The 25,985-nt window shown below is 50.3% G+C and overlaps 1 protein-coding gene across 10 annotated transcripts in view; it reads left to right on the top strand.

Moving 5' to 3' along the window:
- Nucleotides 1–25,985, top strand: part of PIP5K1C (phosphatidylinositol-4-phosphate 5-kinase type 1 gamma) — a 49,301-nt gene that overhangs the window by 1,840 nt on the left and 21,476 nt on the right. For all 10 annotated transcript variants that reach the window (XR_014003638.1, XR_014003639.1, XM_081177739.1 and 7 more), the window contains exons 2-11: nucleotides 13,944–13,975; nucleotides 16,518–16,610; nucleotides 17,363–17,493; nucleotides 17,695–17,812; nucleotides 17,983–18,135; nucleotides 19,390–19,689; nucleotides 20,256–20,461; nucleotides 21,454–21,537; nucleotides 23,959–24,007; nucleotides 25,393–25,477. Coding sequence is in view for 8 of the 10 variants with exons in the window: in XM_081177739.1 (XP_081033865.1) it covers nucleotides 13,944–13,975; nucleotides 16,518–16,610; nucleotides 17,363–17,493; nucleotides 17,695–17,812; nucleotides 17,983–18,135; nucleotides 19,390–19,689; nucleotides 20,256–20,461; nucleotides 21,454–21,537; nucleotides 23,959–24,007; nucleotides 25,393–25,477 (1,251 nt within the window). In the remaining 2 variants the exon portion in view is untranslated. The remainder of the gene's footprint in view (nucleotides 1–13,943; nucleotides 13,976–16,517; nucleotides 16,611–17,362; nucleotides 17,494–17,694; nucleotides 17,813–17,982; nucleotides 18,136–19,389; nucleotides 19,690–20,255; nucleotides 20,462–21,453; nucleotides 21,538–23,958; nucleotides 24,008–25,392; nucleotides 25,478–25,985) is intronic.

Genomic DNA, 25,985 nt, shown 5'->3' on the forward strand with positions numbered 1-25,985 from the left:
AAAACCTACATATATATATATATATATATATATGGCTTTATTATTTATATATATATATATATATATGTAGGTTTTGGTGTCTTCGGGTGTCTTCCCGTGTAAGAGTTGGGGTGTCTAGGCGACGTTTCGACGAGGTCTCACTCGTCATCTTCAGGCTGGTGCTTTCGGCTTCTTGTTACTGGAACAGAGCAGGGTCTCAGTGTTTGAGTTCCTATAAATACTGTTGAGGGGGTGTGGTGCAGAGAGGAAGTTCCCAGGTTATTGTGCCTTTTCTTCCCAGGTTATTGTGCCCTGCTCTGTTCCAGTAACAAGAAGCCGAAAGCACCAGCCTGAAGATGACGAGTGAGACCTCGTCGAAACGTCGCCTAGACACCCCAACTCTTACACGGGAAGACACCCGAAGACACCAAAACCTACATTCCTGTACCCGTGAAAATCTACGAAAGCAAATATATATATATATATATATATATATATATATGCAGGTTTTGGTGTCTTCGGGTGTCTTCCCGTGTAAGAGTTGGGGTGTCTAGGCGACGTTTCGACGAGGTCTCACTCGTCATCTTCAGGCTGGTGCTTTCGGCTTCTTGTTACTAGAACAGAGCAGGGTCTCAGTGTTTGAGTTCCTATAAATACTGTTGAGGGGGTGTGGTGTATAGCCTCCAACGTTCTGGGCAGAGAGGAAGTTCCCAGGATAGTGTGCCTTTTCTTCTTTTGTTCATTAATTACTTGAGGGATATCTTGAGTGATTTCTTGAGTGATATTCTGAGTACCACTTAGGAGGGTCATTAGGTGTGGATTAGTTGCTAAAGCTTTCGTGTCTTGACCTCTTGAGCTTGTGAAGAGTTTTTTTTCTGAGAAGATGGTTGTACTGCAAATAGTTGTGCTCTGGCTTGGCTTCGTGTATAGGGGCGAGCTGTGGTTTTGTGCCCTGTGCCAGCCAGATCTGTGTAGGGATTGCAGGGGGTTGCAGCATCCGGAGGTGCCACTATGGTTTGGCTACTGGATGGTGTCTGTACTTTATCTGTGGAGAGGGTCTGGGTTTGGGTCTGGTGTGGTTGATTGGAGATGGCGTTCTGTGTGTCTCTGGTTCTGGTGTCGGTTTTTGTGGGGAGGGCTAATTTCCAGATGTCTGGCAGGCGGGACGTGTCGTCACGCTTGTTCATGTTGTGAGGGTGTTTCTCTATCTCGATGGCTTCCATGATTATTCTCTTGTGGTGATGTTCCATGTTAAAGAGCAATTTGGAATCTGCAAAATTAATTTCGTGTCCTGTTTCTTTCATGTGTTGGTAAAGAGAGGAAGTTTTTTCTTCTTTTTTGACGGCATTCTTGTGTTCTGCGATACGTGCATTTATTCGTCTGTTTGTTTGTCCAATGTACGTGGCTGGGCAGACTTTGCAGGGTATTTCATAGACCCCTGCAAAGTCTGCCCAGCCACGTACATTGGACAAACAAACAGACGAATAAATGCACGTATCGCAGAACACAAGAATGCCGTCAAAAAAGAAGAAAAAACTTCCTCTCTTTACCAACACATGAAAGAAACAGGACACGAAATTAATTTTGCAGATTCCAAATTGCTCTTTAACATGGAACATCACCACAAGAGAATAATCATGGAAGCCATCGAGATAGAGAAACACCCTCACAACATGAACAAGCGTGACGACACGTCCCGCCTGCCAGACATCTGGAAATTAGCCCTCCCCACAAAAACCGACACCAGAACCAGAGACACACAGAACGCCATCTCCAATCAACCACACCAGACCCAAACCCAGACCCTCTCCACAGATAAAGTACAGACACCATCCAGTAGCCAAACCATAGTGGCACCTCCGGATGCTGCACCCCCCTGCAATCCCTACACAGATCTGGCTGGCACAGGGCACAAAACCACAGCTCGCCCCTATACACGAAGCCAAGCCAGAGCACAACTAAGTGCAGTACAGCCATCTTCTCAGAAAAACTTTTCACAAGCTCAAGAGGTCAAGACACGAAAGCTTTAGCAACTAATCCACACCTAATGACCCTCCTAAGTGGTACTCAGAATATCACTCAAGAAATCACTCAAGATATCCCTCAAGTAATTAAGGAACAAAAGAAGAAAAGGCACACTAACCTGGGAACTCCCTCTCTGCCCAGAACGTTGGAGGCTATACACCACACCCCCTCAACAGTATTTATAGGAACTCAAACACTGAGATCCTGCTCTGTTCTAGTAACAAGAAGCCGAAAGCACCAGCCTGAAGATGACGAGTGAGACCTCGTCGAAACGTCGCCTAGACACCCCAACTCTTACACGGGAAGACACCCGAAGACACCAAAACCTGCATTCCTGTACCCGTGAAAATCTACGAAAGCATATATATATATATATATACACACACACACACACACACACACACACACACATATATATATGTATGGCTCTCTCTCTCTCTCTCTATATACACACACACACACACACACACACACGTGTCTATATCTATCTATATAGACACACAGTGTCTATATCTATATTTTAATAGTAGGAGGGGGAACTGAACTCCCCCCACCCCCGTCGGTGGGAATAATCATATTCAATACTGGTAATCAGATGATATAGATATTTTCACGCACACACAAAAAAGATATGTTTTTATATATAGAAATATATATAGATGTATATATATACTGTATATGTGTGTGTATATATATTATTTAATAGAGGGGGAACCGGACTCCCCCCGCCCCTCGGGGGGATAATCATATTCAGTATTGGTAATCAGATATAGATATTTTCACACATACGTGCACGCACACAAAAATATATGTATATAAAAATTAATAGTAGGAGGGGGAACTGGCCTCCCCTGCCCTGTTGGTGGGAATAATAATATTCAATATTGGTAATCAGAAATAGATACAGATTTTCACACATACATGCACACACAAAAAATATGTGTTTATATATGGTATATATAATTTAATAGGAGGGGGAATGCCTTGCAAGACGGAAAACTCGCTAGACGAAAGAGTTTTCCGTTTTGGAGGTGCTTCGCAAAACGAATCTTCTATGGGCTTGCTTCGCAAGACGAAAATGTCTTGCGAGTTCCTACTGGTTTTTTTCCTCCCCCCCCCTTTTTCTAAGCCGCTAAGCCGCTTATCAGCTGATCCGATCAGCAGATAAGCCTCTAATAGCGCTAATCCGCTAATCCGTCAATGGGCTTGCTTCCCAAGACGAAAAAACCGCTAGACGAAGAGAATCACAGAACGGATTCTTTTCGTCTAGCGAGGCACCACTGTATTCTTTTTGGTCTCACTACTGACGTCATTTGAAATGTATTGGGCTTGCTAATGGTAGGAGTTATTCTTCCTGTTGCTTCTGCTGCTGTTACTGGTATTAGCATTATTCTCACTGGCCACCATTAAGTGAAATGCGTTAGGGTTATTAATAATAATCTTCGTAGAATCGTGGTGCTGTAAGGCACCCCAGCGGTCATCTAGTCCCCCTGCAGTGCCGGAATCTCAGCATGCGGGTCCCCATCCTGTTTGAAGCCGTACCAGATATTGTTACTGTGGCTGTTGTTCTAATTAAGGGTTGTTGTTATCGGGAATATTACTGCTGTAGTTAATTGAAATGTATTTGGGTTGTTCTTAATACAGTGGTGCCTCGCAAGACGAATGCCTCGCAAGACGAAAAACTCGCTAGACGAAAGGGTTTTTGGTTTTTTGAGCTGTTTCGCAAGACGATTTCCCCTATGGGCTTGCTTCGCAAGACGGAAACGTCTTGCAAGTTTGTTTCCTTTTTCTTAACACCATTAATACAGTTGCGACTTGACTTCGAGGAGCAACTCATAGAACGCGGTGTGGTAGCCTTTTTTGAGGACTCAGCACTCAGGGCTGATTTCCTTCCGAATGGAGAGGTTGGATCTTCTCGCAGTCCATGGGACTCTCAAGAGTCTCCTTCAGCACCAGAATTCAAAAGCATCCATTCTTCGGCAATCAGCCTTCTTGATGGTCCAGCTCTCACTTCCATACTCAAGGGTAGACTCCTTGAAATCTGGGTGTTATGGGTTTTAATTATCATTTATTTCACTTGGCCTGCTCGGCCGGCGTGACTCATAGTGGCTGTGACCCAGGTATTACTGACGGGTGACGGGCTGCATCACGCTTGGATTACAGCCATTAGCCATCAAGCGTTGCCAAGTCATGACGCAGGCCAGTAGAGGAGATTCTTCATGTGACTACTCAGATTTAAGCCCCATTGAGTCCCAACAGGACTGGCACCCAAGTAAAGAGGGTTTGTTCCAGTCCCACCCTTTTCTTTACGGAGCTCCGGGTGTCATATACGGCTCTCCCCGTCTCATTTAATCCCCGCAACAACACTGAGAGGTAGGCTAGGCTGACACTCCCCTCCCCAGACGCAGTGTTAGAAATTAACTGGGTGCCAGCCACGTTTTGCGACTGGCGCATGCCCAGTCGCAACCGCGTGGGGGATCCCTGGATGCCTCGTTGGCGACTGGAGAAAGCAAAATGTCACTTAGAGAAGGATCTGAAACGTTTCCCCTGGAGCTTGAATTTGTTTTATTCTGGGTTGTTTGTTTCCATGTGGTGTAAACCCCTTTGGGATTTGTTCTTCAAAATACGAAGCGGTATGGAAATAAAATGGACAGTAATAATAACAATAAGTATAAATTGCATAAAAAGCACCTAGGCAAATCATCGCGGCGACTGTAAGCCAGGTTGAAGGTGCCATTTGGCAAACAGATTATATATTTGAGTTTTTGACACTGTCCCCACCCCCGTTTCTACTCCTGCTGACTGAGTCTTCAGTGGATGCTCCCCCCGCCCCCCGGCCAGGTCAGCTTGGAATTTATTTTTAAAGTCAGGAAAAAACTGAGCTTGTCCTCTTCCCACCCTCCCTGAGGAGATATTCCGAAATGCCTGGAGTTGAGAGAACTGCGATTTGAGGCAGCAGGCAGGCGTTTTAAAACCAGGCCCATCAGCAGTTTCAGAAAGATCTCAGTTGCCTCTTAAACCATTTAATCTGGTTGGATTTAAACAAACTTGGAGGCCATCAATACCTCAGTATAGAGTGGAGGGAAGGTGTAAATAAAATATTCTTTTATTTTTTTAGATGCAACCCTCACCAGCGGAAAGAAAACCCGTCTTTAATAGCGTCTTGCTTACTTTCTATGTTAACGGCAGCACATCGGATGCAAAATATAGCCTCAGACGATAAAAGAACTCGCAAACCCCCCCCCCCCAATTAAAAATAGCATGGTTAAAAAGCTGGACCCCTCCCTCCGTGAGTCATTTGTAACACCCTTTAACCAGCATGTGACAATGAAGCTGTATAAATCAAGATTGTTTATTCTCTTCCCCCCCTCCACCTTCACCCTCTTTGCGTGTGGGTGATGCTGGGATTCAAATCATGTTCACGGTAATAACAGGATTGGTGCTTGATACAGGCTTTAAAAACATGCCCTGGTTTGATGTGCACTTGTCAAGGCCTCCCCCTGGTACACAGATGTCCTTTCATTCCTCTTCCCCCGAAGTTCTTCTGCTGTCAAACCTGTGGCATTAATGTTATTTATTGCTCACCCTGAGGTCCCAGAGTCCATTGCCATGCTGGAACACAGTGTTAGGTAAAGGTAAAGGGACCCCTGACCATTAGGTCCAGTCGTAGCCCACTCTGGGGTTGCGGCGCCCATCTTGCTTTATTGGCCGAGGGAGCCGGCGTCCAGCTTCTGGGTCATGCGGCCAGCAGGACTAAGCCACTTCTGGCGAACCAGAGCAGCGCACGGAAACGCTGTTTACCTTCCCGCCGGAGCGGTACCTATTTATCTACTTGCACTTTGACGTGCTTTCGAACTGCTAGGTTGGCAGGAGCAGGGACCGAGCAACGGGAGCTCACCCCGTCATTGCGGGGATTCGAACCGCCGACCTTCTGATCGGCAAGTCCTAGGCTCTGTGGTTTAACCCACAGCGCCACCTGGGTCCCTGGAACACAGTGTTAACAACAGGTCCAGTCATGGCCGACTCTGAGGTTGCGGCGCTCATCTCGCTTTACTGGCCGAGGGAGCTGGCGTACAGCTTCCGGGTCATGTGGCCAGCAGGACTGAGCCGCTTCTGGCGAAACCAGAGCAGCGCACAGAAAAGCCATTTCCCTTCCCGCCGGAGTGGTACCTATTTATCTACTTGCACTTTGTGCTTTCAAACTGCTAGGTTGGCAGGAGCAGGGACCGAGCAACAGGGGGCTCACCCTGTCACGGGGATTCGAACCGCCGACTTTCTGACCCACAAGTCCTAGGCTCTGTGCTTTAACCCACAGCGCCACCCGCGTCCCATGGGAAGGAAGTAGACTGCCTTATTTTAATAGATGATGTGTGTAACCTGCTCTGGGAGCCTTTTTTTGGCTGGAGAGCCCAGTAAGATGCTGCATTTAGAAAAAGAAAAGTCGAGTTTTCCCCACTCTGCGGAAACACGGCACAAGGCTGCCTCAGCCGCTAGGATTAATGGGCAGGGTTTGATGCCTTGGCGGCGCGGCAAGATCTTTTAAAGCATTTGGCCCTAGCAGAGCGAGCGCAGTGTGAGTAAATTCTGCTCCAGGCAGGGAAGCATCTTCAGCCCACACCGATTCTGGCTCCCCGGGGTGGAGTTTGGGACGGGAGGGTGGAACTCTGATCCTTTGCCGCGGTGGTACAGAGGGCTGGAACGCCAAGCTCTGCCAGCCAGGATGAGTAATGAGAGCGTGATTCAAGGCTGGCCTAACCCTGCGGCAGTGGAGAGCAGCTCCTTTGAGGAGCTGGTTTTGGAGCTTATGCAGAGATATATTTATATGGTGAGAGGGGGGGGGGTGTCCATCTAGCCAGTGTTTGCAAACTCAGGTATATAAGCTAATCACCAAATGGCGCTTTTAACCTAGGTTACGGTGGCGCTGTGTGTTAAACCACAAAGCCTAGGACTTGCTGATCGGAAGGTCAGCAGTTCGGGGTGAGCTCCTGTTGCTCAGTCCCTGCTCCTGCCAACCTAGCAGTTTGAAAGCATGTCAAAGTGCAAGTAGATAAATAGGTACCACTCCGGCGGGAAGGCAAACAGCGTTTCCGTGCGCTGCTCTGGTTCGCCAGAAGCGGCTTAGTCCTGCTGGCCACATGACCCGGAAGCTGTACGCCGGCTCCCTCGGCCAGTAAAGCGAGATGAGCGGCGCAACCCCAGAGTCGGCTACGACTGGACCTAATGGTCAGGGGTCTCTTTACCCTTTACCTTTACAGTCTCCACAATGGACTGTCTAGGCGCCATTTTGTTCTTGACGGAATTTGTTGTTGCTGTTGTTATTTGATCCATTTCTATATCGCTTCATATTTTAAAGAAAAACCTCAGAGCGGTTTACAGCACATTGGAACACCCATTGAAACAATCCGGCTTCAAGGAAAACATTTCAGAGCCATTTTGCTTTCCCCATATTTATTCACCGGCTTAATTTATGGAGCTGCCCCATAGCAGGGCTCTCTACAAAGCCAGTGGGGGTGTAGGGTTGAGGCACCCTCCTTTAAAACGAAAGGCCGCCTTTCTCTCTTTCTCTCTCTGGTTCTTCACAGGATGCCTAGGCGGCCGTTTAATAATAATAATAATAATAATTTTTTATTTATACCCCGCCCTCCCCAGCCAAGGCCGGGCTCAGAGCGGCTTACAAGCAATAATAAAAACAAGATGAGTGATTACAACTTAAAAACAAAAATAAAATACAACATTAAAATAATGGAACATTAAAATATTAAAATGGAGCCTCATTGCAGGAGAAGGAAAAGAAAAAAGAAAAAGGGGGCGGAGGGAATCAAATTGGCTCCAATCCAAAGGCCAGGCGGAACAACTCTGTCTTACAGGCCCTGCGGAAAGAGATCAGATCCTGCAGGGCCCTGGTCTCATGAGACAGAGCGTTCCACCAAGTTGGGGCCAGTGCTGAAAAGGCCCTGGCTCTGGTTGAAGCCAATCTAACTTCCTTAGGGCCTGGGACCACTAGGGTGTTGTTATTTATGGACCTTGAGGCTCTCCGTGGGGCATACCAGGCGAGGCGGTCCCGTAGGTACGAGGGTCCTAGGCCGTGAAGGGCTTTAAAGGTCAAAAGCAGCACCTTAAATCTGACCCTGTACTCCACCGGGAGCCAGTGCAGCTTGAAAAGCACTGGATGAATATGCTCCCATGGCAGAGACGCTGTGAGGAGCCTCGCTGCAGCATTCTGTACCCGCTGGAGTTTCTGGGACAGCTTCAAGGGCAGCCCCGCGTAGAGCGAGTTACAGTAGTCAAGCCTGGAGATGACTGTCGCATGGATCACTGTGGCCAGGTCGGGGCGTTTAAGGACACGTTTCGACGGCATGGCTCGCTAGGCTCTCCATGCTTTTAAGTTGTCTAGACTTGAGCTGCCAGATCGCTTGTGGGTCCTTATTAATGTCTCCTTTCTGCATTTTGGGTTGGGTGTTGAGCTGATTAGACCAGACATGCTGCCTTCCGCTTGTGGGGTGTGTGTGTGTGTGTGCGTGTGTGTGTGTGGACTGCAGCCGCCTGCGTTTCCTTGCTCCTGTTTCCTTTCCTTTCCGGATGACACATAAATGCCTTCGCAGCGTGACTTCTTACCAGAGTTCTCGTGGTGTGAGTTCTTGCCTCCGACCAGAGTTTCGCCCCGTCGAAAGGGCTGTCGCATGGAAGATGGAGCAAGCTAGGACTCGGAGCCAATGGCTTCAAGTTACAAGAAAAGAGATTAACATCAGGGAGAAGATGCGTGGCCTTTTCTCTTTTTCCTTCCCCAGTTAATACTCAACTAAGTTAGTCTCTGTTGCTCTGTCCCAGCTCCTGCCAACCTAGCAGTTCGAAAGCACACCAGCGCAAGTATATAAATAGGTACAGCTGTGGCGGGAAGGTAAACGGCGTTTCCGTGCACTGTTTTCCGTCACGGTGTCCCATTGCGCTAGAAGCAGTTTAGTCCTGCTCGCCACGTGACCCAGAAAGCTGTCTGCGGACAAACGCCGGCTCCCTCAGCCTGAAAGCGAGATGAGCGCCGCAACCCCAGAGTCGCCTTTGACTGGACTTAACCGTCCAGGGGTCCTTTACCTTTTTTACCTTTACTCAATACCCTATACCTGGTACTCGTGAATGGTTTCTCATAGTAGGAGGTGGGTGAGTAAGCGACCTCAAGCCAGAAAGCAGGTTCTTGTGAACCAGACCCTAGTGTTGGTTTAGGACCTGGGGGAGGCCTGGATTTCAAATCCCCAATGCCCAGCTGGGTGACCTTGGAGAGTGAGGCAGCCACAGTCTCTCTGCCTAGCTTGCTTTGCAGGGTTGTTGTGAAAATGAGAAGGGGATTGGTGGTGGGGTGGATGACCTGTGCCACCTTGGAAGGCCGGCAGGATGTAAACACAGTAAGTAGCAATTTAATGATGAATACCAGTAGCTCCAGGGATGCGGGTGGCGCTGTGGGTTAAACCACAGAGTCTAGAACTAGCTGATCAGAAGGTCGGCAGTTCGAATCCCCGCGAAGGGGTGAGCTCCCGTTGCTCGGTCCCTGCTCCTGCCAACCTAGCAGTTCGAAAGCACGTCAAAGTGCAAGTAGATAAATAGGTACCGCTCTGGCGGGAAGGTAAACGACGTTTCCGTGCGCTGCTCTGGTTCGCCAGAAGCGGCTTAGTCCTGCTGGCCACATGATCTGGAAGCTGTACGCCGGCTCCCTCGGCCAGTAAAGCGAGATGAGCGCCGCAACCCCAGAGTGGGCCACGACTGGACCTAATGGTCAGGGGTCCCTTTACCTTTACCTTTACCAGTAGCTCCACCGCTCAGCAGTAGAAGCGCTATAGATAATGATGGTTTCAGGTTAGAAGAGGTGGGCTGAATACCCTTTATCCCACGCTTGGATGAAATGTAGCATTTAAACGTCATAATAATCATCCTGGAAGGGGGGAAGCAGGTTCGTGCAAGCCACCATTTGGCTACCGTTAGCCCACCAGGTGTGTGTGCATTTGGGGTGCAGGGAATGGTGGCCCCCAACATCTGGAGGGTGCCCGGATAGTGACAGGCAAGGTGCTTCTTGGTGCAGACTTGGGAGACTTGAGCAGCGCTTGATAAGCAAGGCTAGGTTGCAATGGCCTTGGCTTCCCTGGCTCCACAGCTTCACCCTCACACCACCGGAGTTAAATGAGTTGTTGTTACTGGCTTTTTTTTTTGCAACCGGCCATCTGTCAGCTGGCTTAAGAGATAAGTGCCCCCTTAATACCCCTGGCAAGTCGCCAGCGAGAGGCGTTCCTTTCGGCCCGTGTCGCAAATCGGATTTTTGCCGTTGTGCATTTGAAACGCAATAGCCCGGCGTGTTTGTGTGTGAGGTTCCTTCGTTTGGTCTCGTCCTCCCAATCCCGCCTCTCATCTTTATTTATTTTTTAATTGTGCTTATCTATGGGTTTTTTCTCTCTCTCCCCCCCCCCCACCTGGACTCCGTTCATCCCTGGGGACTTTTTATTAGGTACTTAAATGCGGCAAGGCAAAGCCGATTGCGGTCATTATTGCAAAACTGAAGCTAATCTCCAGCCCTGGAATTTTGACAGTTGGCAGAGAAGGGATTAGCCAGCCCAGTTTCCCCAGAAGCAGTGCTCTCTGCAGTGTGTTTGTTTGTATGTGTTAAAAGGCTTCGGTTTCCATCCTCACCCGCATCATAATGGGTAGTTTTGGGGGTTGTGTAGCTGGGCTTTGGTTTGGGGCCAGAAAAAAACAGCACAGAATCTGCCAAATCCAGCTCCCAGGGTACCTGTCCCTGTTGTTGTTTAGTCATTTAGTCGTATCCACCTCTTCGTGACCCCATGGACCAGAGCACGCCAGGCATTTCTGTCTTCCACTGCCCCCCTCAATTTGGTCAAACTCAGGCTGGTCGCTTCAAGAACACTGTCCCACCATCCCGTCCTCTGCCGTCCTCTTCTCCTTGTGCCCTCCATCTTTCCCAACATCAGGGTCTTTTCCAGGGAGTCTTCTCTTCTCATGAGGTGGCCACAGTCTTGGAGCCTCAGCTTCAGGATCTGTCCTCCCAGTGAGCACTCAGGGCTGAGTTCCTTCAGAATGGAGAGGTTTGATCTTCTTGCAGTCCATGGGACTCTCAAGAGTCTCCTCCAGCACCACAATTCAAAAGCATCAATTCTTTGGCGATCAGCCTTCTTGATGGTCCAGCTCTCACTTCCATACATCACTACTGGGAAAACTATAGCTTTTAGTATACGGACCTTTGTTGTCCCTACTCTGTTATAAAAACAAACAAAAACACACCCCTAAAAGTTCCCAGTCCCTGTGATGAAGATAGACTTCAAGACTTTGAAAGTCCATGGGATGGTTGAATAAGCTTTTCGTTGACTGAGTGCATGCCTAGGCTAGCTCCCGGACTGTTAAAAGCTGGTGGAGGGGAGGGACGTTAAAGAATAATAATTTGCTCTTCAGCATTGCATTTGCACCTGCACTTCGGCTTGCTGGACAGAACAAACCTTCCTCCCAACAAATCAGTTTTGGAGGGCGAAGGGTGCGGTGGAAAGACCCCCTGTGCGAGCCGAAGTCCTTTCTCAGGACATTAGATGAATCCAGCCATTGAGTAGTCTGCCAAATCTGCTCCGAGGGACTAGACGTGGATTGGGTCTCAGCACTTTGGATGGTTTGTGTCTCACACGGCCAAACATTTCACCGTACTGTACTGAGGTGGGGATCGTGGGTTTAAGCTGGAACTTTTGTCCTTGACGGACCAGTTTTAAGAACATCGGAAGAGCCCTGCAGCAGCTGAATGAGGCCAAAGGGGGTCCTATCTAGCCCAGAATCCTGTCCCTACAGGATGCCCCCTGTGGAAAGCTCACAGGCAGGAGCTGAGAGCCACAGCAACTCTCTACTTCGCACCCTGTGATTCCCAGCATTTGATATTCAGAGGCAGACTTCCTCCGAAAGAACATAGGCATTACTTCTCTGGAGGGATTTCCTGTCAGGAGTGCGTGCAGGAGCCAGGCCTTGTGACCAGTAGGGCTTCGCAGGGCTGGGGCCTTCCTAAGTTTGTTCTGGAGAGGCAAGGTGCAGCCGCACAGGTGAGGCTGCTTGGTAACTCACAGCACCTGGTGGCAAGAGCCGGGAAGGGATATAAGGTCAGCATTTCACTTTGGCTCTTTGCCACAGCAACTCGTTTCCTGCCTTGCTGCGTTTGGTTTCTTGCTTCCTGATCCTCGGGCCTCGGTTCCTTGACTCCTTGCTTCTCGACCCTCAGACCCCTGCCTTCGTAACTCCTTGATCCTCAGACCCCAGCCTTCGTGACTCCTTGCTTCTTGATCCTCGGACCCCAGGCTTCGTGACTCCTTGCTTCTTGATCCTCGGACCCCTGGCTTCGTGACTCCTTGCTTCTTGATCCTCGGACCCCTGGCTTCGTAACTCCTTGCTTCCTGACCCTCAGACCCCTGGCTTCTTGACTCCCGGCTCTCTGACCCTCAGACTCTTGGCTTCCTGACTCCTAGCTTCTGGACTCCAGTTGCTGCTCCCACCCCGCCATCTTGCCCCCAGTCCCGACGTCCTCAGCTGGGACTTCAATCACCCGTAGACTGGACCGTGATGTTTCCCGCCCCAATTTGGCACTGTGAGGTCCCCACCTGGTATATAAGCTGCCTCAGATTGCCTCGATGTGGACTAGGCTCCTGAGCAATGCACAGAAGGCATTCTTTTTGCGTTTGCTTGGACGTCAATCCCACTCCATTGAATAGGGACTTGTTCTCACGTGTGCTCAGCATCATAGCAAGTCAAGGATGCCACAGGGTTCTGTCTTGGGCCCGGTCTTATTCAACATCTTTATCAACGACTTGGATGATGGACTCAAGGGCATCCTGATCAAATTTGCAGATGACACCAAACTGGGAGGGGTGGCTAACACCCCAGAGGACAGGATCACACTTCAAAACGACCTTGACAGATTAGAGAACTGGGCCAAAACAAACAAGATGAACTTTAACAGGGAGAAATGTAAAGTACTGCACTTGCGCAAAAAAAATGAGAGGCACAAATACAAGATGGGTGGCACCTGGCTTGAGAGCAGTACATGTGAAAAGGATCTAGGAGTCTTGGTTGACCACAAACTTGACATGAGCCAACAGTGTGACGCGGCAGCTAAAAAAGCCAATGCAATTCTGGGCTGCATCAATAGGAGTATAGCATCTAGATCAAGGGAAGTAATAGTGCCACTGTATTCTGCTCTGGTCAGACCTCACCTGGAGTACTGTGTCCAGTTCTGGGCACCCCAGTTCAAGAAGGACACTGACAAACTGGAACGTGTCCAGAGGAGGGCAACCAAAATGGTCAAAGGCCTGGAAATGATGCCTTATGAGGAACGGCTAAGGGAGCTGGGCATGTTTAGCCTGGAGAAGAGGAGGTTAAGGGGTGATATGATAGCCATGTTCAAATATATAAAAGGATGTCACATAGAGGAGGGAGAAAGGTTGTTTTCTGCTGCTCCAGAGAAGCGGACACGGAGCAATGGATCCAAACTACAAGAAAGAAGATTCCACCTAAACATTAGGAAGCACTTCCTGACAGTAAGAGCTGTTTGACAGTGGAATTTGCTGCCAAGGAGTGTGGTGGAGTCTCCTCCTTTGGAGGTCTTTAAGCAGAGGCTTGACAACCAGATGTCAGGAGTGCTCTGATGGTGTTTCCTGCTTGGCAGGGGGTTGGACTCGATGGCCCTTGTGGTCTCTTCCAACTCTATGATTCTATGAGTCTAAGGAGGACGGAAGGTTTAATTTGGTTTAATTTGGAGGAAGAGGGGTGGTTTTTTTGGCAATGGGGTTGGAGGCCAGGTTTTCTCTGCCAGGGTTAGGTGGCTCCCTCTCCCCACCACGCTGAGCTCCGCAGCAGGTACATGTTCGGGTTCTGAGACATTCCTGCTTACCTTGACTCTCTCCTTCTCTCCTCAGGGCCGGCGGTGAGCAAGGCTGTCTTAACAGAGGTGAGCTCAGGTGCTTTCTTCTATCCTGACCTTTTCCTGAGACTCAGGATAAACATCAGGGGTCCCACTCGGCGTCCCATCGTCATCCGAACCACGGCAGGTGGTTCCAAGAAAGAATCAGGGTACTGGGGGCAGGCTTCATGTTTTCTCCACATACCGTATTTTTCGCTCTATAGGATGCACTTCCCCCCCTCCAAAAATGAAGGGGAAATGTGTGTGCGTCCTATGGAATGAATGCAGGCTTTCGCTGAAGCCTGGAGAGTGAGAGGGGTCGGTGCGCACCGACCCCTCTCGCCCTCCAGGCTTCAGGCAGCTATCCGCACGCTTTCAGAGCGCCTCGAAGGCTTGCGGGAGCGCACCGCCAACTCCCGCTGCGATCCCCGGGCTTCAGGCAGCTATCCGCAAGCTCCCCGGGTTGCGTGCAATCTTGCCGCTGCTCCTGGACCTGTTATGGGGTCGGGGGAAGCTCGGGTTTTCCGCGCCCCAGCCCCACGGCTAAAAACGAAGCCAAGACAGCGAGCAGGATCCATCCCACCTCTCCCAGCTGGAGAGGTTGCGTGCGGCTAAAGAGGAAGCCAAGACAGCCAGCGGGATGGATGGATCCCGCTCGCTGCCTTGGCTTCTTTGCTCTTTGGGACTCGGAGCTCGGGGAATAATTTTTTTCCCTTTATTCCCCCCCCCCCTAAAAACTAGGTGCGCCCTATGGTCCGGTGCGCCCTATGGAGCGGAAAATACGGTAGTTTTTGGGAGAGTGATTTGCGGCCTGAGCTCAGCTGATTAGCTAACAGTCCCAGCGGCTTCGCTCCCGGATCTGCAGAAGAAGGCGTTGTTTTAAAAAATTACTATTTATTAGATTTATATAGTACCCTTCATCAAAGTATCTCAGGGCGGTTCGCAAGATAAAAACACAAGATAGTATCAGACAACAACAAACCCTCAATTTCTTTAGGAAAGGTTCTGAAGGTCACTGGAAGGAGATTTGAATCCTTCGATTGCTTCAGCGGCCCCTGTTGGCTTTTACTGAGCCTTCGGGATCTTGTGGTCCGTATGGTGCTGGTAATAGGATGGCTTTTCAATGATCCTTCACTGCTTTAGGGCCCTGGGGGCAAGGAAGGCAAGGATAATAATAATATTTTTTTATTTATACCCCGCCCTTCTCGGTTCAGAAAACCGAGCTCAGGGCAGCTAACAACAAAGTTTAAAACACTTAATTGATGCTACAAAAAAACAGCATAAAATACGGTATAAAACGTGAATAACAATAAAATCAAAAATCAATTTGGGGGGGGAAATCCATCCAATAAACATTAGATGATCACCAGGGCTAACTGGCTAAATTAGTCCTATTTGGGCCAGAGAGGAGACCAGGGGAGAATTAGCTGTGGGATCCCAGAGCTGGGAGTCTTCATAAAAAGGGGAGGGAAGGAAGGGGAATAAAAGATCAGGCGAAGTTCAAATTGAAAGCCGGGCGGAATAGCTCTGTCTTACAAGCCCTGCGGAAGGAGGTTAAATCCTGCAGGGCCCTGGTCTCATGGGACAGAGCATTCCACCAGGTGGGAGCCACCACTGAGAAGGCCCTGGCCCTGGGGGAGGATAGTCTGACTTCCTTAGGGCCCGGGACCTCTAAACTATAATAATAATAATAAATTTTATTTATATCCCGCCCTCCCCAGCCGAAGCCGGGCTCAGGGCGGCTAACAACAATAAAATAATCAAACAGTCAAATAGTCACACAATCTAAAAATATTTCATTATAAAAATTAATTAAATCAAATTGATGGCAACCAATTAAGCAAAATTCTTTGCAGGTTGCCAGAGGAGGGAGTCAGGCTGCGCCCTGACCAAAGACCTGGCGGAACAACTCTGTCTTGCAGGCCCTGCGGAAAGATGTCAGGTCCCGCAGGGCCCTAGTCTCTTGTGACAGAGCATTCCACCAGATTGGAGCTGCAGCCGAGAAGGCCCTGGCTCTAGTTGAGGCCAGCCTAACCTCTCTGAGGCCTGGGACCTTGAGGATGTTATTATTTGCAGACTGTAGGTTTCTCTGTGGGGCATACCAGGAGAGGCGGTCCCGTAGGTACGAGGGTCCTAGGCCGTATAGGGCTTTAAAGGTTAAAACCAGCACCTTAAACCTGATCCTGTACTCCACCGGGTACAGGAACTATGATTATTCATGGGCCTTAAGGTCCTCTGCGGGGCAGACCAGGAGAGGCAGCCCCGTAAATACGATGTGAAAGCATGGAAAGAACAGTTAAGAGAAAGCCCAGAAGGGGATCGTCTAGTTCTCCCATTTCTGGAGGAAACAGGAGTTGGGAAGGGCACTCCAGGGCTCATCTAGTCCACCCCCCTGCAGTGCAGGAATCTTTTGCCCAAGGTGGGGCTCGAGGCCACAATGAGTTTCTCATGCTCTACCAGCTGAGCTATCTCAGCTGCTGGGGAGTTTGGCTGGTGTCCCGGGAGCTGCCTGATCTTCCTACACTCCCTGGGGCAGCTTCCCCCCACCTTGGCGATGTTTTGGCTGAGCTCGAAATCCTTCCTGCCTCAGGCACCTTCGTTGACGGGGCAGCCAGGGGCCGGCCAGGGCAAGAAGATAGGCCACCGCGGGGTTGATGCATCCGGCGAGACGACCTACAAGAAGGTATCCTTACTGTTTCTTTATATATTTCCTGCCCTTCTCCTAAGGTGGGTTACAGTGTTATAACACGATATTTAAAGCTGCATTTCTCAAACTTTTGTTGGACTACAACTCCCATCATTCCTAGCGAGCCGGAGCAGTGGTTGGGGGTGATGGGAGTTGTAGTCCAGCCGGGGACCCAAGTCTGAGAAACGCTGGTTTAAAACGACAATTGTGAAAACAAGGTGGGTCCTAAAATATATATGCACCTCAAGAGGTGTGTCTTCAGCAATCTCCAGAAGCAGTATAATGAAGGTGCCGGAGACAGCTCTGCGAGAAGGCGGTTCCGCAACTTAGGGGCTGCCACGGAGAAGGCCCCGCTCTCGGGCCACCGCATACTCGGCACCTGAGCCTCTTGAGGGCGGAGGAATTACCTGGACGCCCCTCTGTTTTCGATCTCAGCACCTGAGGGGGCCTGTAGAGAAGGAGGCGATCTTTCAGGTATTTGGGACCTTGAATCGGGCCCAGAAATGAATTGTCAGCCAGTGCAGCTATTTTGAAACGAGACCTAACCCCAGCCAGTAACTTAGCAGCTACGTTTTGGACCAGCCGAAGTTTCAGCCCTCTCCCACATACAGCATGTTAGCAGAGTGTCGGGTACGGCGGTGGGTTCTCCTGGCAGATAGATGGAGGGGTGAGCCAGAAACCGATGCCCCCACCCCTGCTTGGGGAGACCATGCTATAACCCCACCCGCTTTGACCCTGTCTGTCCTCAGACCACGTCCACCACGCTCAAGGGAGCCATTCAGCTGGGAATCGGCTACACGGTGGGGAACCTGAGCTCCAAGCCCGAGCGGGATGTCTTGATGCAAGATTTCTACGTGGTGGAGAGCATTTTCTTCCCCAGGTAAGTTGGCTGCTGGAGGCGGCAGGGTGAAGCCCAATTTGAGCAGCAGCTCTTGGCCACAAACGTGACAGGATTCTCAAAAGAGATGTGAGAGCAAGCCATTGCCCTATAACAAGAGCTCTGTAGGCGGAAACCGTTTCGCGTTAGAGAAGAGAGAGATTGAGCTGTTCTCTGTGTCTTCTTCTTCCTCCCGTGCCACAGCGAAGGCAGCAACCTCACCCCAGCGCACCACTACCCCGACTTCAGGTTCAAGACGTACGCGCCCGTCGCTTTCCGCTACTTCCGAGAGCTGTTCGGCATCCGCCCGGATGACTACTTGGTGAGGACGGCTCCTTTCCCCTCTTCCAAAGGGCAACCCCCCCCCCCAGGCTCGGGCGTCTTCGCGGTGGGTCTCAGAGGCCCCTCGATTTTGCCCGCCTCTTAGTTGCCATCAACGCCTGCCGCATCCTTGAACGCCTTTTGCCTTCTCTCTCTTTCCTTCCCGCCCAGTATTCCCTGTGCAACGAGCCGCTGATTGAGCTGTCCAACCCCGGAGCCAGCGGCTCCCTCTTCTACGTCACCAGCGACGACGAGTTCATCATCAAGACCGTCATGCACAAGGAGGCAGAATTCCTCCAGAAGCTGCTCCCTGGCTACTACATGGTACGTCCCAGCGGAAGAAGCTCTCGGGGCTTAGCAGGAATCCGCAGAGATGTAGAGACTCGCCAGGGTGGATAAAAATCAACGATTTTTAAAATAAAAATAATAACCCCCACGTTGGGCAAAAAGATCCCTCCATTGCAGGGATTCGAACTCTGTGCAGCTTCTCTCCTCCTAGCAGGGATTGAACTCTTGTCCCTCTGAATTCAAAGCCCTTCCCCTACCCTTTGAGAAAGCTCAGGACAGTTTCTGTACTGCTGTGTCAGGGATCGTGCTGAGGAGGGGCTGCGCTGAGGAAGAATGGTGGGAGCCACCCCCTACTCCTGACTCTTCCCAGGAAGCGGGGCAACAGTATAGATTTGGAAGAGTGGTTTGCAGAGGGGCATAGTCCAGAAGGCAGAAGCTGGGAAGTACTGGACGGGGAAACAGCTAGCAGAAAGAAACACTAGCAGAGAGAGGGTTAACAGATTCACAGTCTCTGGAGAGTATCCACCCACAAAGTCCTGGAGAGCTCAGAAAGTGTCAGAACAGAAAACACAAGAGGCTCCAAGCTCAGATTACAAGACGTAAGAGTGACGTAGATTAATAGGGACGGAGGGGGAGCGAGTGAGCCTTAATTGGGAGCGCCGCCATTCTGGTTAGATGCTTTCTTTTGTCCTTTGCTGTGTTTCTTAAAGAAACTTAACTGGTGAGAATTCCCTTCCGTTTGATCTGCTCATTTACGGCCACGGGAGAGGAAGCCTGATTCCCCAAAGCTTGACATGCTGTATCCTACTCCTCATTTTTAAATTTGTTGTTGTTTAGTCGTTTAGTTGTGTCCGACTCTTCGTGACCCCCTGGACCAGAGCACGCCAGGCCCTCCTGTCTTCCACTGCCTCCCGCAGTTTGGTCAAACTCATGTTTGGGACAGAACACTGTCCCACCATCTCGTCCTCCGTCATCCCCTTCTCCTTGCGCCCTCCATCTTTCCCAACATCAGGGTCTTTCCCAGGGAATCTTCTCTTCTCAGGAGGTAGCCAAAGTCTTGGAGCCTCAGCTTCAGGATCTGTCCTTCCAGTGAGCACTTAGGGCTGATTTCCTTCAGAATGGAGAGGTTTGAGCTTCTTACAGTCCATGGGGCTCTCAAGAGTCTCTTCCAGCACCAGAATTCAAAAGCATCCATTCTTTGGCCATCAGCCTTCTTGATGGTCCAGCTCTCACTTCCATACATCACTATTTTTAAATTTCTGTTGTTGTTATTTTAAAAACCTCCTCTAGAACTTGAACCAGAACCCCCGGACGCTGCTGCCCAAATTCTACGGCCTCTACTGCGTCCAGTCCGGGGGCAAGAACATCCGGGTGGTGGTGATGAACAACATCCTGCCCCGTGTGGTGAAGATGCACCTAAAGTACGACCTGAAGGGCTCGACCTACAAGCGCCGGGCCTCCAAGAAGGAGAAGGAGAAGTCCAGCCCCACCTACAAGGACCTGGACTTCATGCAGGACATGCCGGACGGGATCATGCTGGACACGGACACCTTCAGCGCCGTGGTCAAGACACTGCAGAGGGACTGCTTGGTAGGTTGCGCGGGGGACACGGGTGGCGCTGTGGTCTAAACCACTGAGCCTCTTGGTCTTGCCGATCAGAAGGTCAGCGGTTCGAGCAGCCAAAAAAATAAGGGATCAGCAGCCAAAACAAGGGATTTTAGTCAACCAGCTCCCGAGCCAAAGGCAGAAAGCCCAGCCAGCAGCCAAACGAAGCCTCAAGCGGTGGTTCCCACAGCGCAGCAACCCGGCAAAGGGGAAGCAGCAAGGGAAACCACCGTCACCTCTCCGCTGGGAAGCGCTGAGCAAAGGCGAGTCCCCAGGCAACGCGGCCGATTTGATCGGCACAAGGCATGCAAGCTCCACCCCCCAGTCGTTCTTAGACTCCTTATTGGGTGAGCAACGCAGCCAAGCAACACAGTTGGAGCCTCCCTCCTCCCTGGCCGGCAGGGAGGGAGGGAGAGGAGCTGCTTCCTTTGAAACCCAGGAAATTTAAGGGACATCATCAATAAGGGACAGCAGCGGGAGGACACGGCACTGGGATAAGGGGCTGTCCCTCCAAATAAGGGACGCTTGACAGCCCACTCTCTTCTCCCCAGGTGCTCGAAAGCTTCAAGATCATGGACTACAGCTTGCTTCTGGGGGTGCACAACATGGATCAGCAAGAGCGGGAGCGGCAGGCAGACGGGGCCCAGAGCACCTCCGACGAAAAGCGACCAATGGGGCAGAAGGCCCTGTACTCCACCGCGATGGAGTCCATCCAGGGCGGGGCCGCCCGCGGGGAGTCCATCGACACGGACGACACGTAAGTGGAGCAGGGGGTGGGGTCTGCCTTTGCCCCTCTTCCCTTCCAGACGCTGTCAGAAGCTGAAAGAGCTGCCCACCAACACTTTGAATTGTGCTTGGAAACTTCTAAAAGTCAGATAGTTGTTTATTTCCTTGACATCTGAGGGGAGGGCGTTCCACAGGGCGGGCGCCACCACCGAGAAGGCCCTCTGCCTGGTTCCCTGTAACTTGGCTTCTCGTACTGAGGGAACCGCCAGAAGGCCCTCGGGAGATGGACCCAGGTGTCCGGGCTGGACGATGGGGGTGGAGACGCTCGTTCAGGGATACAGGGTCATTTAGGGCTTGAAAGGTCAGCACCAACACTTTGAATTGTGCTCGGAAACATACTGGGAGCCAATGTAGGTCTTTCAGGACCGGTGTTATGCGGTCTCAGCAGCCGCTCCCAGTCACCAGTCTGGCTGCCGCATTCTGGATTAGTTGTAGTTTCTGGGTCACCTTCAAAGGTAGCCCCACGGAGAGCGCATGGCAGTAGTCCAAGCGGGAGATAACCAGAGCATGCACCACTCTGGCCAGACAGTCTGCGGGCAGGGAGGGTCTCATCCTGCATCCCAGATGGAGCTGCCCTGGACACAGAATTCACCTACACCTCCATGGACAGCTGTGAGTCCAAAATGACTCCCAGGCTGTACACCTGGTCCTTCGGGGGCACAGTCACCCCATTCAGAACCACGGAGTCCCCACAAACAGTACCTTTGGCTTGTTGGGATTCAACCTCAATCCGTTAACCGCCATCCACCTTCCAGCTGCCTCCAGACACTCGCACAGGACATCCACTGCCGTTGCTGGTTCTGATTTAAAGGAGAGGTAGAGCTGGGTATCATCCGCCTATTAGAGAACCCCCAGCCCAAACCTCCTGATGGTCATCATTATAAATGAACGAAGCATTGAGCGTGTTTCTGGTTGCTGCCAGTGGATGTTGACAGGTCTGGTCTCTCTCTTCTCCCCTCTCAGAATGGGGGGCATTCCAGCCGTGAATGGCAAAGGCGAGCGCCTTCTCCTCCACGTGGGAATCATCGATATCCTCCAGTCCTACAGGTAGGTGTTCCCTCCGTGTCTCCTCCGTTTGTGGGCGATGAAAATAAGTTGGGCTTTCGATCTCGGGGTCGTGGCTTTGAGCCCCACGTTGGTTCTGTCGTTCAGGGCGTTGGACTAGAACGGTTCCTTCCAACTCTTCAGTGTTATCATTCTATGCAGCCTCCCTCCTGAGTTCTCTCTCCACTGTGGGGTTCTGTGACCCCCCCCCAATGATTTGTTGTTTAGCCGTTTAGTCGTGTCCGCCTCTTCGTGACCCCCTGGACCAGAGCACGCCAGGCCCTCCTGTCTTCCACTGCCTCCCGCAGTTTGGTCAGACTCATGCTGGCAGCTTCGAGAACACTGTCCCACCATCTCGTCCTCTGTCGTCCCCTTCTCCTTGTGCCCTCCATCTTTCCCAACATCAGGGTCTTTTCCAGGGAGTCTTCTCTTCTCATGAGGTGGCCAAAGTTTTGGAGCCTCAGCTTCAGGATCTGTCCTTCCAGTGAGCACTCAGGGCTGATTTCCTTCAGAATGGAGAGGTTGGATCTTCTTGCAGTCCATGGGACTCTCAAGAGTCTCCTCCAGCACCAATGATGCTTGGCTCCAAAACTGTCTGTCGCTTGGCACCATCGTACCCGATGGTCAGCTCTGAGCCCTGAACTCTGGCGGCTCACACCCATGTAAATAAAAACGACAAAAATTTGAAACAAAACCCGAACGCTTGCAAAGTATTAAAAACCCAATGGATTTCTTATCCTGCCGAAAGGGCAAAGGGCATTCCCCACAAAATTGTCCACAGAGAGCAAGAATATAGATTTAAGCGGCAGCTTCACCTTACCAGTGTTCCCTTTGATGGTTACCAGCACAGTTTCTGCCCCAGATTTGAAACCCAAAGGTTCCTTAGGAAGGTTCTACATCCGTAAAAACATCTCAGTGTGTGTGTCTTCATATCCGCCTGCCCATTATCCAAACATTCACTTATCCAAACATAAATACCGTATTTTTTGCCCTATAGGGCGCACCGGCCTATAGGGCGCACCTAGTTCTTTTGGAGGGGAATAAAGAACCCCCCCCAAGCCCCCAGAACAGGCTGCTATCCGCAAGCCTTGGGAGCCCGGCGGGAACTCCCGTGGGCTCCCAAGGCTTGCGGATAGCTTCCTGAAGCCTGGAGAGCAAGAGGGGTCGGTGCGCACCGACGCCTCTCGCTCTCCAGTCTTCAGCGAAAGCCTGCATTCGCCCCATAGGACACACACACATTTCTCCTTCATTTTTGGAGGGGAAAAAGTGCGTCCTATAGGGCGAAAAATACGGTAATTTTGTCCAAACCTCACTGCACGCACAGCTGATTCAGATATCCGGACAGCTAGAGTTTGCCCACTTCGTTACTTGTTTGTGGTTTGCCGGTTGACAGCAGCAGTTTGGGGGCAGAAGCCACGGGGGGGGGGGCATTGAGAGAGACCGGACAAACCAAGCTGCCTGGGGCGGATTGGGTAAATTGGTTTTTCCTTTGCCTCTCTCTTGCCGATTGGCTGCAGCAGCCATTTTGGGGAAGAAACCATGGCCGGCTTCGGTGGCGGGGAGAGATAGCGGATTAGAAATGTTCCCATTAGAGATAATAGAAACGATTGGCTTGTTGCGCAAACACTTGCCTAACGAACGTTTTCCTGGGGACGCATTGTTGTTGTTGTTGTTGTTGTTGTTAGAATCATAGAATCATAGAGTTGGAAGAGACCCCAAGGGCCATCGAGTCCAACCCCCTGCCAAGCAGGAAACACCATCAGAGCACTCCTGACATATGGTTGTCAAGCCTCTGCTTAAAGACCTCCAAAGTAGGAGACTCCACCACACTCCTGGGCAGCAAATTCCACTGTCAAACAGCTCTTACTGTCAGGAAGTTCTTCCTCATGTTTAGGTGGAATCTTCTTTCTTGTAGTTTGGATCCATTGCTCCGTGTCCGCTTCTCTGGAGCAGCAGAAAACAACCTTTCTCCCTCCTCTATGTGACATCCTTTTATATATTTGAACATGGCTATCATATCACCCCTTAACCTCCTCTTCTCCAGGCTAAACATGCCCAGCTCCCTTAGCCGTTCCTCATAAGGCATCGTTTCCAGGCCTTTGACCATTTTGGTTGCCCTCCTCTGGACACGTTCCAGTTTGTCAGTGTCCTTCTTGAATTGTGGTGCCCAGAACTGGACACAGTACTCCAGGTGAGGTCTGACCAGAGCAGAATACAGTGGCACTATTACTTCCCTTGATCTAGATGCTATACTCCTCTTGATGCGGCCCAGAATTGCATTGGCTTTTTTAGCTGCCGCGTCACACTGTTGGCTCATGTCAAGTTTGTGGTCATTATTATTATTATTTTATTTTTAGTAAGCAGGACTTGCATGTGTCTTCCTCCCCCAATTTCCCACCCTCCTTTCTTCCTTTCGCAACCCAGATTCATCAAGAAGCTGGAGCACACGTGGAAGGCTCTGGTCCACGACGGGGTGAGTTTCGGCCCCACAGGCCGCTCGGTTCGCAGAGCTGCTTTTGCATTTAACCTGACGAGCTGTGTTTTATTTTCAAAGTTTAAAAACTTCTCCCAGCACTCGCTGCCTCAGAAGGAGCATACCGTATTTTTCCGTGTATAAGCAGAGGTTATTTTAAAAGAATGCTAAAAACTAGGGGTCGTCTTATACACGGATAGTGGAGAGGTGGGACGAGCGATTGCTGGTTGCCGCGAGCAGGTGACTGTTAGCGGCGTTTTTGCGGGGGGGGGGGTGTTTATTAAAGATTTCAACACTGTACGCCGGCTCCCTCGGCCAGTAAAGCGAGATGAGCGCCGCAACCCCAGAGTCATCTGCGACTGGACCTAACGGTCAGGGGTCCCTTTACCTAATTGTTGTATATATGTATGTATGTTTGTACACACCATGTACATCCCTGGAACATAAGGGTGATACAGTTGTACCTTGGTTTTTTGAACAGCTTAGTTCTCGAATGTTTTGGCTCCCGAATGGCCCAACCCAAAAACGACTGCAGCCAATCAGAAACCGTGCTTTGGTTTCCGAATGTTTTGGAAGTCGAACGGACTTCCGGAATGGATTCCGTTCGACTTCCAAGCTACAACCAAATAAATAAAAGCAAACAAATACATAAATGCTCTTCATTTCTTTTCTTTTTTTATTTCTTTGTAACGTGGCTTTTGATTCTTTTCTTTAAGGGAGAAAGTTGTAAACCGATTATAATTTCTCTCTTTTTATTTTGGAAATGTGAAGCAAATACAGAAATCATCTAAATGAGCGATGTAACTAAACAAATAACCATTCCGAGATGATAATCAAAACAGGAAGCTTTAATCAGGGGTGCTGTTGGGCGGGCTCCCAGAAACAAACCCCACCCCTCCCCAAAAAAGCGTTTACCGTATTTTTCGCTCTATAACACGCACCAGACCATTACACGCACCTAGTTTTTAGAGGAGAAAAACAAACAAAAAAATTCTAAACGAAATAGTGGATATATGATTTTTGTGGTTCATGCTGTGGCCACAGACATGTGATCTGACAGTGAGTTTGGAGTAGCCCAATGCAAAAATCCTGAAGATCCATGTGGATCCATGCTTTGTAACCACGGAGGAGGGAAGGAAGGGGAACCATGGATCCTCTGCTCACGACTGCAGCAGATCCCCCCCGCCACCCGCAGGCATTCGCTCCATAACACGCACAGACATTTCCCCTTGCTTTCTAGGAGGAAAAAAGTGAGTGTTATGGTGCGAAAAATACGGTAATTTATAGCTTTGCGAAGGTGAATCGCAGCAGGGACTTGACTCTGGTTTTGTTCTGCCTGGCAATTGCGGATAATGACTCCTCCATCTCCCTCCCTGTTTCCCTAGGACACAGTGTCGGTCCACAGACCCAGCTTCTATGCAGAGAGGTTCTTCAAATTCATGACGAACACGGTGTTCAGGAAGAGTACCTGTAAGTGTGTGTGTGTGTGTGTGTGTGTGTGTCGTCTGTTTGCTTTTGCTGGGGAGAAAAACTGTGCGAGCCGAAACCGACTTTGCATCTCCTCCACGTTCCCTTTGGGGTTACAAGTGCTAGGAGTTCCTTCCAGTAGCACCTTAAAGACCAACTAAGTTAGTTCTTGGTATGAGCTTTCGTGTGCATGCACACTTCTTCAGATACACTGAAACAGAAGTTGCCAGATCCTTCTATATAGTGAGAAGGTGGGGAGGGGTGTTACTCAGAAGGGTGGTGGGAATGGGAGATTGGCAGATAGCTGAGATGGATTCTTATCTCATTATACATGACTAAGCCATTTCTCACCTTCTCACCCCTTGCCTTTTCCTGGAAGACCTATTGCAGTCGTTAAGAGTCGTCAACAGGCTCATCTCAGCTATCTGCCAATCTCCCATTCCCACCACCCTTCTGAGTAATACCCCTCCCCACCTTCTCACTATATAGAAGGGTCTGGCAACTTTTGTTT

The sequence above is a fragment of the Podarcis bocagei genome (assembly GCF_964188305.1).
Source record: "Podarcis bocagei genome assembly, chromosome: 18".
In the NCBI taxonomy this organism is placed as follows: domain Eukaryota; kingdom Metazoa; phylum Chordata; class Lepidosauria; order Squamata; family Lacertidae; genus Podarcis; species Podarcis bocagei.